Genomic DNA, 15,303 nt, shown 5'->3' with positions numbered 1-15,303 from the left:
GCTTGAGGCTTAGACCATTAGAATGATGTATAATTAGTCATGGTTACTCTTCTACCTTTTTATTTAATCTATTGCTAAATATTTGATTAAATTGCTAAACACTTGAGAACAATGTGATATTCGGTGCGCTGGAGACTTAGACATCACACATTCTCCCCATTCTGTTATATTTCATGTGAACAATAACTGAAGCTCTTATTGTTCAGCTGCTGATTGGATGATGATAAATAAAAACACAAACTGCAACATTTAAGAGAAAATGAAATATGCTCTGTCCTGGATACTGTTCAAAAATGCTGATACTGGAGATTCCTTCCTTACATATTAAACACCTTTTTACACAAAGAATAAAAAAATAGTTAATGGATTTGTGCAGCATTCTTAAAAATAAGTAGATCATTTATTATATTAGGGGTGAAATGGTACACAAAATTCATGGTTCAGTATAATTTCTGTACAGTTTGGGCGGGAAATTTAGTTTACTAAAAACCAGTTTACTTTTTTTTTTTAAACAATTTAAAATAAAATGCTTGTTTGGATAAAAAATAGATAAAACAATATTTGATAAAAACGTAAATAGAATAAATCACATTAATGCAATACACTTTTTTATTATATTGATTAAATTGAGAAATCATTTAAATGAGCACAAAATAATCTGATTAAGTAAAATTAAATAAATGGAAAATTTAATTAAATAGTTTAAATTTGTTAAACCCCATTTGGGTGTGTGTGTGTGTGTGTGTGTGTGTGTGTGTGTGTGTGTGTGTGTGTGTGTCTTACCTTTAATATAAAATTTTCTAATGATATGTTCTACTTTACTGCTCTACTTATTTCAGCATACTTTAACAAATGTCTTCGTTCCTTCCATCCATCCTTCATTCATTCATTCATTCATTCACTCCCTTGATATGCAGAATTGTCAGGTTTTTCTGCTAAAGAATCCATAGCACTAGTGGATCTTATAGCATTTTCATGCATTCCCAAAACAAATGTTGTCTCTGTATGGAGTGAGGAGCCACAGTGACACAGCGCTCAGTCTAGTTTCTTTTTTATACTCATTGTATTGTTGTGCATGTTTTCAAGTTTAATCATTATTTAAAAAATGCGCTAAAAGTGTGTGGCTAAACAAGTTTGCAAGCCGCCACTTAACACGTTTTTTAACTCCGATTTTAACTAATATGTAAAAAGAACCGAAAACCCTGTACAAATTACGGTGCAAATACGTGTACCGTTACACGCTTTGTGTGTGTGTGTGTGTGTGTATATATATATATATATATATATATATATATATATATATATATATAAAATAAAAAACCTCCTTCTAACCAATCAGCCTGAATATACGTAAGTCACAGTGTATATAAAGACTGGTATCTTCCCCTAATCACATGCTGCCTGGCGCAGCTGAGCCCCATCATCTGTCCCTCATCCATCTTAATCCTTTTATTCAATAGTGCTAAAGTGAAGTCCATGGTTACGCCAAGGGAGGTGTGTAGGAAACCATGCTAGTCTTGATGTTTCTCTGTATCGCCATTCTCCTGGCTAGCAGATTCAGAAAAGAACTGAGAGAGAAAGCAGGAGATGACAAAGCAGCTCTACAAACGAGCTGCTCAGCATCACTGGCTGTGCTCAGGATCCTCTTCTTCCTTTAGAGGTGAGTAGTAACATATTTCTTTCCTCTCCTTTTTAGTATCTTCATTGGCAGCATCAGAAGACGTCGTTCACGTGTTTGTCTTAACAAAATATCAGCTCAAAAAAAAAATATATCCGCTGCACCCTCTGGTAGTGAACAATAGCATGTGGCAGTGGGAAATGTTTATAATAAGGGTGTGTCTTAGCTCAATAAAATTACTCTGTGGTTGTGCTATCAACTGTAACTGCATTAGTAGCAGTCCATTAGCTAATATTATATCTTAGCATGAATTAATGAATGAATTACTACACATAAGCTATTGGTGAGTTTGTATTTGTCAGGCTGAATTCGTGTTCAAATCTGAATATAGATCATGACCATGGCATATATATATATATATATATATATATATATATATATATATATATATATATATATATATATATATATATATATATATATAATACACATGTAGATGAAATCAATGTTTCCCTTTCTTTTTTTGCTAGGAATTCTGCAGACATCATTAAAAAACCTCAAAGCTGTTCTGTTGTCTGAATCTATACTCGCTGAATTTTTAATGCCCTGAAGTGTGATTTCAATTAATTAGGTTCATTCCTAATTATAACACAGCATTTCAATTTTTTTTTCTTGGTGGATTGCTCATACAGACAGTATTTTTGCTCAGGGCAAATATTTTGGAATGAAGGTTCAATGTTTCCGCAATTTAAACAATGACGAGGCTGAATGAGTTAACCATTTGTAATATAACATGCTGACTAACGTCTATGAACAGTGGTTGTTCACTGTTCATAGACGTTAGTCAGCATGTTATATTACAAATGGTTAATTCATGACGTTTAGAGAATGGGGTTCTGAATACAGTTTGAACATTACTTTTGGTGCAGCAAACTCATAAATCTTTCCTCTTGTTTTAATTTTTTCATGTTTTTTTTTTTCTTTTCATATCTTTAAAGCATCTGGGTGGTGCAGCTGGTAACACTGCTGCCTCACAGTTCCAGGATCTCCAATTTGATCCCAAGCTTATATAACTAAATAGAGAATTGCTTGTTCTCCACATTTCTGCATATGTTCTCCAGGTTCTTTCCACCTTCAGCAACATGCAGCCAAGCAGATTGGCCACAATAAATTGTCCCTGTGTGTGAATATACATGAGCACGGTGCCCTGCAATTAACTGTTTACATGTTAGACTCACTGCAGCCATGATCCTGATAAAGCTGTGAAAAACTTATTTAGTACTATTTATTTATTCTATTGATTCTATTTATCTATGGAAATGTCTTCTTTGTGTTTCATGTCTGTTTTAATTTTAATTTTTTCATTTTTTTTCCTAAACATTTGGATGGAGTCCAAGAATGCTGGTTTGCAACATTGGACCACTTACCCATAGCAAATTATTATTTTCTGTAAGACTTTTGCAAGAATGTACATTTGACTGGTCGAAACTGACACCCATCACACTAATTACCAGATATAGCACAGTGTTAACATTAATTGTGTGTGTGTGTTAGACCACACCTTGAATTTGACCAAATCCTTTAATGCTACTTGGAAAAAATGTTGTCTAAAGTGCCATTGCATCAAAGCTTTAGTCTGTATCAAGTGCCCCCAGTATAAAAAACTAAGTGTAAGCTTTAAAAATAAGATTATATGTAATACTCTTAGTACTGGAAGCTCATTTCATTTTACTTCTCCCAGGCAGAGCAGAAACATGAGTGTCCATCAGGATCCCTGAAACATGTTCAAGCAGCAGACACTCAAACAGGTCCGAAACACACCCAGGATTATGGATCAAGGGAGGACATTGCTGAAATCTCAGATGGCTGTTAGGATACCAGTTCCAATGGTATAAAAAGAATAAAGCTTACAGCTGGAAATGTCTCTTATCATTTGAAGGCGTGAAAAAGGCCGTGCAAGAAAGTCCTCTCCATGGAGATTTGTGACTGTAAATATTTTGACTTTTGTGTAGTGTAAAGCTGAACTGGAATGTTGTGCTGTGACCCTGTGATCTCTGACCTGCCTTCTCCAGACACACCTGCATGAGACATCTCTAAGACACACGCAACAGCAGCTTTGCTCTGTCTATCTTTCTCAGAGTCTTTTGTCCTGTGTGCCATATAATTGTCATCATTCCCCTTAAGGCAAGGGTTTGCCAGGAAGCTAAACTAAACATATGTTTAAGCATTCTGTCTTCCTGTAACACACACTGAGAAAATCAGAGGATTATTTAGGGTCTGCCATTTCTCTAATCTTATATTAACACGTTAGAGGGCTGGAAGTGTCAGAAGATGTGTCAGAAGAAGTATAATTGTTGAGTCTGATATGTGTTTAATATCGTTAGTGGATGGCTCATAATTGTGAGACTCGGCATGTGATGCTCATTTCAAAGTACAAAGAGTGTGTGTGGGTGTGAAACGCATTACTCTGGCAGTCAGTGTGTCTGTGTCAGTAGCCTATAGACACGTGTATAGCTTAGTTTGTAGGTGTGTTTGCATGATTTAGTTCAATGATTATAGGAAAGAAAAAAGTGCCGCTGCAGCTGTATTATTGGGTGACGAGGAAATAAGAGGATCGGCACCACATTGTGAATAGCTCTGGGTGTGGTTTGTCTCGATTAATCACTTAAAGCATAACACAACAATGGGCTGTGCTATATGCACACAGCTAATTGACATCTGCAGCATGTCGAATTCACAACCTGGACCGAGGGCCATGGAAATGTCTGGCTTTCCAGAAGTACCTCAGCAGGAATATCACAGGCTGTCTGGTTTACACTACACCTCTTCTTTCTCTGATGCTGAAGACTGCTGTGATGAAACCACAAGTTCAAGCTCTTCCTCAGATTACCTTGGCATGAACAATTGACAAAAAATGTTTGTTTGTTGTTAATGCTCTTTTTTTTTTTATTCATTATGACTTTATTTAACTTACATAAAGTGCACTAAAGGGCATTATTGTGTTTGGGCACCTGGTCTTAAAGTTCCTTTTCTTTGCACTGTAACCCACATTTGAAGTTCTTGGTCCTTGTCTTACACACTATGCACTATATTCTAAACACTTAGACCATGTACTTGGCTTTTAAGAACATGAATGTCTTCAACTGCACTAAAAGTAAATGCCTTTATTGCTTAACGACAACAGGACAGATCCCGCAGGAACAACTCCAGGTTTGAAATATAAAATAGATACACTAAATAGTTTGGTTATCATCTATGGAATATAATTTCATAGAATCTATTGTGTGTAATAGCAGCGGCTTTGGATGACTTGGAAGAGCAGGCTATGACCAGCAAGTGCAGAAAATCCCGTGTTATGCATTTGTTGCATTTGAGCATTAATTGTGCAGCACATTTCCCATCATGAATACACATAATTTGAGAATTAAGATCCAAACGCTACAAGACCAGCAAACAAATATTATAAACATGATGAAACAAAAAAGGAAAAGTTGCTTTACATATACTGTTACTATCATTTTTCAAATGCCTATTTCTGTGTTACAAAGGATATTTCTTTTTAGTTGGTTGATCCTATAATGGGCAGTAATGGTTTACCACATGTCCAGTGAGTGACTCTACATGTGTTTGGAGGTTTTCTAATGAAAGATAAATGTCCTGCAGCAATCTATTGGTCACTGCTGAGTCCTTGTGGTCACAGAACTGGCAAATACTAAATTAAGATAAAACATTGTAGTTTAATAAATGCCGGACACATATAAATCCATGAGTGATTCAGATCAATTTCCACTAGAGGAAAAGATTACCTCCTTATATTTCACTTTTACATTTTTATGTTTATCCATTTTAATATTAGTTATGTAAATATGTATTGCATTTCTTGGTCTTGTTCTTGTACTTCTTTCTATTGTACTACACTATACTCTCTATACCACACTACACCACACTCCACTACAATATAATGCACTACAACACTATGCACTGCACTACAAATCACTAACCTGTAAAACACTCCACAATGCAATACACTATATTACAGACTCCATTACACTACACTACACTGTAATACACTATATTACACTACACCACACTGTAATACACTATATTACACTACACTACACTGTAATACACTATATTACACTACACCACACTGTAATACACTATATTACACTACACTACACTGTAATACACTCCACCCCACTGCAATACACTATATTACAGACTCCACTACACTACACTGTAATACACTCCACCCCAATGCAATACACTATATTACAGACTCCACAACACTACACTACACTGTAATACACTATATTACACTACACCACACTGTAATACACTATATTACACTACACTACACTGTAATACACTCCACCCCACTGCAATACACTATATTACAGACTCCACTACACTACACTGTAATACACTCCACCCCAATGCAATACACTATATTACAGACTCCACAACACTACACTACACTGTAATACACTATATTACACTACACCACACTGTAATACACTATATTACACTACACTACACTGTAATACACTATATTACACTACACCACACTGTAATACACTCCACCCCACTGCAATACACTATATTACAGACTCCACTACACTACACTGTAATACACTCCACCCCAATGCAATACACTATATTACAGACTCCACAACACTACACTACACTGTAATACACTATATTACAGACTCCACTACACTACACTACACTGTAAAACTCTCCACTTCACTACAATCCTTTATAATACAATACACTATACTTTATACTACACTAAATATACTATACTACACAACACTACAATACACTATACTACACAGTGCACTCCACAACACTACAATACACTATACTACACAGTTTACTACACAACACAACAATACACTATACTACACTACACTACCCAATACGATGCTGTATTAGACTTCACACCACTACAATACACTATACTACAATCTCCACTACACTGCACAGTACTATACTACATTACACTACACTACACTGTAATACACTCCACCCCACTGCAATACACTATATTACAGACTCCATTGCACTACACTGTAATACACTCCACAACACTACAATACACTATACTACACAGTTTACTACACAGCACTACTATACACTATACTATACTACACTACACTACCCAATACGATGCTGTATTACACTTCACACCACTACAATACACTATACTACAATCTCCACTACACTACACAGTACTATACTACATTACACTACACTACACTGTAATACTCTGCACTCCACTACAATTCATCACACTACAATGCATTATATTACACACTCCACTACACTAAAATATAATACACAAATCTACAGACTGCATAACACTACACAATAGTAAGCTGCTCTGCACTGTAATGTTCTCCAGTCCACTACAATTCATTATTACACTACTTTTACACTATACTACACACACTACTACACTAAATACACTATTCTGCACTTTCCACAACACAACCCCACACTACACTACACTACACTACACTACACTACACTACACTACCCAATGCTATGCTGTAGTACACTCCACTCCACTACAATACACTATACTACACACCCCGCTACACAATACTATACTGTACTACACTACACTATTATACTCTCCATTTCATTACAGTCACAACAATTCATTACACTGCCCTACACTATACTACACAATTCACTACACTAAAATACAAGACACTATACCACACGCTACATTTCTCAAAACGACAATACACCACACTACACTGTAATATAGTCGACTTCAATACTCTACATTACACATTACACTACAGTACATAATACTGCAGAACTCTTATTTTACTTCTTTTATTTGCTGTTTAAATTTTTGTGTACTTTGTGCTCACACACTGTTGTGTTTGTGCTTCAGAACATATAAAATGTATTATTAGACCATATTTATTTCAGATTACTGGGAAGATTACCCAGCAATAATGTACAATAGTTCTTTTTTATTAATTAATCAAATAATTATAGTTATATTTAAAATAAATAGTTATTCTGTATTAATTACATTTTATTATATTCATATAATATAATGTTTCTAAAACACTTGGATAAACTGGATAAAAAAAGAAACAGCATACATAACTGTTGCATAACCAGTTTTATTTATTACATTTAATTTTGTATTGTGTATCAATTACAAATAAAATATTTATAAATAAATATCACGTCTAAAGTTATTCACAAACCTAAAGTGTACTATCTACACTTTCGTTTACTGTTGAAAAGACAATCTTTTATAGTCTGTCTGAAGATATCTGGACAAATCCACCTACAAGATCTGTCTTGATTTTTTTTTTTTTTCAACAGAATAATTATGTTGCAATGGTTCTCATGTTTCAGAAACTTTCTGTCCTGTTAGGGTAAAGCAGGAAAGCATTTGCACTGGTTTAATCCAGTTCCCTATGTCTCATTGCTCCAAGATCCTACACAGCTTTATTTAGTCTAATCCACTTTTTCCGCCATCCAATATAATGACATCATAATAATACTCAGATGGAAATGAAGACATAAGGGAAGAGTGCTGAATAAACACAAACACGAATAAACCTATCATTTGTTATAGTTAATTAAACAGTCCAGGTGATAATAATCACTATAAGTAAATAAATAAGCAATTGATTATCACTGTCGGTGATAACTCATACACTAATAGATTATTTACTACAAAGTATTAACCCAGTATATGTTCATTCTGTAGTAATAAAGCATATTTACTGCTGTGAGAATGTTAATTCAGCAGTGTAGGAGTTCAGAAGTGTAGGAGTTCAGCACTGTTGGAGCTGCTGGGAATATTTAATTACTACTTCAAGGCAACAGCATAATCATGTTTTTGCAGCCAGACACTTCATTAACTTTAAATCTGTAAAGAACTGTAGAGTTTTATTTCACAAACATAACCCAGCTATTCAAATGTGTATAATAATTCTTTAAACTAATGTTTTTAATCCAGTTATTAAATCTACAGAGCTTTTTAGAATTATTTTTAGATACACTTTCATCTTACAAACCCAGTTCCGAAAACATTTAGGACACTTTAAAATGTAAATAAAAACAGAATGCTATGATTGTTATGATAACCTATTTTCAGAACTGATTATTTGAGTTACTGGACATAAAATCAAATAAGTACTTACTGGTTAAGACCTTTGCATGATTTTCTGTTAAAAACATTCAATCAACATTATTTTTCCTTATTGATTAACAGTAAAAACAGTACTTTACATTTCAGTACATTTCATAGCTCTGATTTTTGCACAGCACTGTAAATATAATACTTTAAATAATGAAAAAATTGTGACATGATCTCATCAACAAAACATTTCACACACATCAAGCTACGTTTTATCTGAACTATATAAATGTCAAAAATGTAGACACACAAACAACTGAAAAGGATTCATTGTAAGCTGTATTTTTACAATTTCCCTTCACCACACATGTTTCAGCATAACAATGCCCCTGAGCACAAAGTGAGGTCCATGAAGTCATTGTTTACTAAGGATGGAATGGAAGAACTCAAGGGGCCACCACAGAACCCTGACCTTTGAACCCCTCTGAAAATGAACTGGAATGCTGACTACACCCCAGGCCTTCTTCTCCAACATCAATGTTCCTCCTCACTATTGGTCTTCTGACTAAATGAGCATAAATCTTCTCAACCAGGCTCCAAAATCCAGCTTGCCCAGGAGAGTGGAGACTGTTGTAACAGCATGGGAGAGACAAAATCTGGAAGCGGATGTTTAAAAAAGCATATGGGTGTGATGGTCAGATATCCACAACTCTTTGTCTATTTAGTGTCCTCCTAAAGACACATTGGGCATCGTGGATGCAGGAAATTATAACACAAGTGATAATTATAAGATTTTTCACAAATATGGTCACATTAAAAGACACATGAGTTGCAGACAGCTTTACAAAAATCAACACCATCTGATCAAATAAGAATTCATAAAATCAACAGTGCTGTAGTATAATACATCTATACTCACTGTCCACTATTTTAATACCTATACATTCATGCAGTTATCCAGCCAACTAAACAACACCTTGTTAATAAGAGCGGTCAGTGGAAAATGACCAGATTCATTTTGCGCATTGTAACTTAAATAATCACCCTTTGCATCAGTGTTGAGCAGAGAAGCATCTTAAAACATCAAACTCTGAGGTGGATAGGCTTTAATAACAGAAGCCCACATTGTCTGATCAGCCAGAAACAAGAATATGAAACTTTCCTGGACACAAGCTCATTCAAACTGGTATTTATTGGGGAAGAAAAAGACAGTTAAACATACTTTATGTATTAGATAGCTTATTACTCCCTGAAAATGGTGTAAACCAGAACCATGGTTTGGAAAAATAGGAAAATAAATCCTGTTTTCACTTATGTAGTGAAAACTGGAATGTTTTTTTTCATCTGACTTGCACAGATAATTTTCATATATATATATATATATATATATATATATATATATATAATGTAATTTTTTTTTTGGTAGACGGATTACAGGAAGTGAGATACGTGTTCAAGCAGGTAAACCACAAACGTGTAATTTTAGGGAAATTATTATGTGCAATGCGGTGATTCCAGCAGCAGTAGCATTGGAGCGTTGGGAACTTCTGGAAGTTCTGACGCAGCGCACAATGTGCACACTGAGTAATTTCAGTCATGTAGGGGGAAGAGCGGCAGAGAGAAAGGGGGGAATCATAAGGAGAGAGGGAGTGAGTGAGAGAGGGAGGGAGGGAGGGAGGAAAACGGAAACTCGTCAGTGAAAGTTTTGCTCTGGGTGACTCACAGATTTCCAAACTTAAGATTGCTTATATAAAGAGCGCTGGAGTTCAGTGCGCATTAGGATCAGGGATCCGGGGCGGTGTGGATGCGGAATGGACGCCATGCTAGAAAACCCGGTCTTCTCCTCCTTTGTGTTCTACAGCACACTGTTAATCCTGAAGATGTACACCATTGCTGTCATCACTGGACAAGTGAGGCTGCGGAAAAAGGTAACAGATTCACGATCACAAACTTCCACCCCAACCACACACACACACACACACACACACACACACACACACACACACACACACACGATTGTATCCCGTTTAATTGAGTTGTGCGTTGTTTTGAGTTTTATGTGTAAAGGCTAAAGTTTAGTACACATGCCAAATCTTTTGCAACTAATCCTAATCCTAAAGATAGTTGAGCACACTAGATTTCACACCCCAACTCTAAAATGATCACACACACACACACACACACACACACACAAGAATATGCGAGGTGGAGGTTTACAGATGTTTACAGATGTTTCTTCCATCATTACAGTCATATTCTTTTGTACCCTCTTGATCAATCATTACGGAACACGTTTTTATAAAACTTTTTCATACCATAAAAAAGATTTATCTTTGATTACAGACTGGGGTGCAGTTTTGTGTTTTACTGATATTACATTCATTAATACACTAAGTACATGGCATACAGGTTTGTCCTTGCCCACTCTAACTACACATAACTACTTTAGAATACACTCATTAAAAATACTTGTTTATTTCTTAGTGTGAATCAGTTTAACGTGTTTTTCCATGAGTCATATATTATAGGTCATTTTCTTTCTTTCTTTATTTCGATCTTTAATATCTGTGACTTTTCAAGTAAAAAAAAAAACCCAAGTTGTAGATTATAAGCAAAATTTAAAAATATATATATATTTTAGTAAACTTCTCCAGCTTGTTGTGATATTAGAACTAATACTGTTTTTTCTTTATTTGTAAATTCAAATGATGTCTGAGATGGGCTTCTCCATAGAGTGAATAAGAGCATGTTTTTTATACTCATTGTTGGATTAATGGCAATCATGCAATGACACACATAAAGATGAATACTGACTAGACTCGAGTGCTGCAATACACCTACAGACTGGTTCATGATGCATGATGAAACATTATTCTCCAGGCTTTTGCTAATCTAGAGGATGCAGAGCGCCATGGAGGAGCACAATTCTGCCGCACAGACCCATACGTAGAGCGCTGCAGGAGGTAAGAATGCAAACATTGAATATGGAAACATTTTTATCCGCAACGAACAGAATGTAAAACAACAGCAGACATCTTCCTGTATAGTACCTATAAAATGTTCAGATGGAGATGTTTCTAATGCAATAGTGGAATTTGGACAGTGTTTTTATATCCCTATTGATATTGAGACTAAAAAAAGATTATATGTTTTTTATAGCAGTTATATATGTTATGGTCAGTCTCTGCTTTCAGTCATATCCTACAATCTTACAATTATCTAGAAATGCAGTAGAAAATTATCTTCCTAAATTTTTGTGATTAAAATCACAACCACCAGGCAGGAATCTGCTCAATCTGGTAACTCTAGGAATTTGAAAACATGGAATATTTTTCCCCTTTAAGTGAAAGTGACGCAACTGTAAATTCTACACCGTATTGGCCTCTGTCCCAGAATTGTGAGAGGGGTGCTCCTTAAGGAAGGGTTTTTGTTCTTGCAAGATTTCGTTTTCTTTGCTCTTTTTTTTAATTATTTAACAACAGAAAGTCACAGCTGGGTGCATCAACTTTGATAAGTTAATTCTATGTGATGTTCCTTGAGACATCTTAAACCCTTGGTCTTTAAGAGGAAATATTAACCCTACATGAACCTAAATGTTTTTATAGATAGGATGTTCATTATGCCAGGTTATTTATTGGCCATTTATTGTTTTGCTTCAATATTTTGATGATTAACACATTAAAAACAATGCAGCGCATGTAATCTTTCCCTTGGTTTGTTTTCAAAAGTGGAATGCTGATTGCACCACTTTCTGAAAAAAAGTTAATATGGCAAACGGGAGTAGGAACATTTAATGGTGACTTCATAGTACAGGACCTGGTTACTGTGCAAATGTGAACTTGGCATAAAAGCGTGATGCAGTTCAGAAAAATGATCCTTATACCTCTCCAGGCCACAAATACACTTCCTGACAAAACTTGAATAAAAACTAGGAAAAACTTTGTTTTACAACAGTAATTCACTGTTGCCTTTTTCATACATTTTCAGTTTTATGTACAAATTAGACATCTACTGGTAGGATATTTGAGTGTATGAAGAACTTTTTGGGTTGTTTTCAAACTATAAACTGTTACTTTTATGACATCCAGAAAGCAAACAATGTATACTATTCTCTACATTTCCTCATTTCTCAGAAAGAATAATTTCTGTGGAAAGAGGTGCTGAGCGCAATTACACACTGTTTTACCTTAGAAGGAAATATTTCATACATGTTAAATAAAAGTGTCTGTCTGAAAAGTCCTGAGTTTCTTTTGATTCAGTTCCAAGTAAAGTCCATTTGAATCCAATCCTTTTCCTTCCTCCACACACAGAGGTTTGGCGAACATGAGAATGTTATCACAGTACAGTATTTCTTACAAACATTCCACTTCCATTGTGTGCTGCAATACTTTCGCCCACAGCAGCTGAAAGTCTCCCAGCTGTGTTCTCAAGTGACTCTAAAAGCTTAAATTCTTTAAAACCAACCCTGTAGTTTTGATGGTTGTGTGGAATTAGTGGGAAAAAAACATGCTTTTCAGTCTGCACGATGGAGCACTGCACTATAACAAAATTTTACCCATATGTCAATAATATGTGTAAATAAAAATATATTTTCATTTTTATTTCAGTCGTGAGAGCAGACTAAGTCACTTTGAATGCACACGTTTGCATAACATATCCACAATTACAATTAATACTTATTTCATTCATAAGTAGCAGAACCCTGAAGTCAACCAAGCAATTTAACCCCTACAACATCTACAATAGGATTGAATGAGTGATTTACAGCACTGTTATTTCTAAATCACATGAAGGACAAAAATAGTTAAAACTGCCATGTACACACATATAATGTGTGTCTAAGGCATTATAATGGTTATAAAATAAGGGTGACTTCTATGAAATTGTGCTTATATTATTACTAACAATCTCTGCTGTATTTAGTTTCTTTCTTAGTTCTTAGTCTTTAGTTCCTTCCTTTAAAAAAAAAAAAAAGAAAGTCTTTTGAAATGGTAATTGTGAGCTGGTTGAGAAGTGAGCTGGTTGAGAAGTGGAAGTTGGGTAATGCAGCATGTTGTTTTCTTTCATCTTTTATAATCTTGTGAATTTCCATTTGTAGATGTCACATATTTTGTGGGCAAACAGGATTATTTTACCATTTCAGACACTGATTTGAAGCAGTTACTGTACGTGGAATGATTATACAAGTAGAACTGAGTATGTTCCACAGTAAACCTTTTATTAGCATTTGGATGGTGTTGGCAAAGTTGTTGGTATCTGGGCGTACTGTCAAGACAATGAATCAAGTAGAACACAGGCAGATGATCCAAAACAGATGTCATGATTTTGTTGTGTATGCATACATTGAAGCAAATATCTTCAGCAGAAGCCTACAAGGAATTTCTGTCTATGCCTAATCAGGGGCCAGATCACTTCAGTTTTCTCTGTGTGTCTCTGTTTCAGGGCTCATATGAACGACATGGAAAATGTCTATCCCTTCTTTTTTCTGGGTGCCATCTACTCCATGACAGGGCCATCACTGGTGATAGCACAAGGTCACTTCCTGGTCTTCTTCTTGGGTCGAACCATGCACACTGTGGCTTACTTGCTTGCCCTTAAAGCACCAACACGCTCATTATCCTACATTATTGCTCAAGTTCCTTGTGTCTCAATGGCCATCCAGATACTTCTTACTGTGGGTTTTTAGGTGTGAGCTTATTTTGAAGGCAGAACTCAATAATATTTTAAAATTTAAAAATTATTGATAGCTAGAAGACTAAATATGATACTTAAACACAGTGGAATAATTAAATAAACATTTCATTGATGTGTTAAATGGATCATTGTTTAAAGTTGCAAGACACCATTTCCCCCTTTTTTGATGTGTGCAAAAAGCAGATGTTTCCTTTTCATGAGCTTCACCCTGTGATTAATCAACGGAACCTTTATCTTTTGAGGTTTTTTTCCCCTGATAATCTGCCCATTAGTGCAAAACACACAAAACATCATCAGCAAAATAAAATGGAAGATGGATGCCTTTTTAAACATTACATGCTTGATGCTAATTGAACAGAACAACTGAAAATCGCAAGGCAAGATTTCAATTTGTATATATGTTACTTGAGATTGTTTTTTTTTATCACACCGAAATTTCATCTATGCTGGTCTAATGTGACCTTTACCTTCAGGTAAAGGATGCCTGATATTTAATACCAGTATGTTGTAATAACATTAAAAAGTTATAGTGTATAGAGTTTTGGTACTGTATTTTTCCACAGTGTATTGTATAATAAATTATTATCTATATGTTCTAGCATGTATTTTATTTACACACACACACACACACACACACACACACACACACACACACACATATATATATATATATATATATATATATATATATATATATATATATATATATATATATATACATATATACATTTTTTTATATTTTAATGTCTGTTAGGTAAGATGTAGCTGCCAAATAAACTATTTTATAAACATATACAGAACAATCTCTGTGTGTGTGTGTGTGTGTGTGTGTGTGTGTGTGTGTGTGTGTGTGTGTGTGTGTGTGTGGAAG

At 34.9% G+C, this 15,303-nt stretch overlaps 1 protein-coding gene and 1 long non-coding RNA gene across 2 annotated transcripts; both read left to right on the top strand.

Annotated features, from left to right (window-relative positions):
- The first annotated feature begins 1,395 nt into the window (after positions 1-1,395).
- On the top strand, positions 1,396-4,628 carry LOC124378830. The gene is made up of 2 exons (XR_006924308.1): positions 1,396-1,660; positions 3,360-4,628. It is a non-coding gene; the product is annotated as an uncharacterized LOC124378830 (long non-coding RNA).
- A 5,814-nt stretch (positions 4,629-10,442) lies between these two features.
- ptges (prostaglandin E synthase) lies at positions 10,443-15,023 on the top strand. Its single transcript, XM_046839929.1, has 3 exons — positions 10,443-10,666; positions 11,619-11,701; positions 14,181-15,023. The coding sequence occupies exons 1-3, from the start codon at positions 10,550-10,552 to the stop codon at positions 14,422-14,424; spliced, it is 444 nt and encodes a 147-aa protein (XP_046695885.1). The 5' UTR covers positions 10,443-10,549; the 3' UTR covers positions 14,425-15,023.
- Positions 15,024-15,303: the final 280 nt, after the last annotated feature.

Source organism: Silurus meridionalis, chromosome 25 (genome assembly GCF_014805685.1).
Source record: "Silurus meridionalis isolate SWU-2019-XX chromosome 25, ASM1480568v1, whole genome shotgun sequence".
Classification (NCBI taxonomy): Eukaryota; Metazoa; Chordata; class Actinopteri; order Siluriformes; family Siluridae; genus Silurus; species Silurus meridionalis.
The sequence above is the reverse complement of the archived record's forward strand: the minus strand, read 5'-3'. Positions and strand labels throughout refer to the sequence as shown.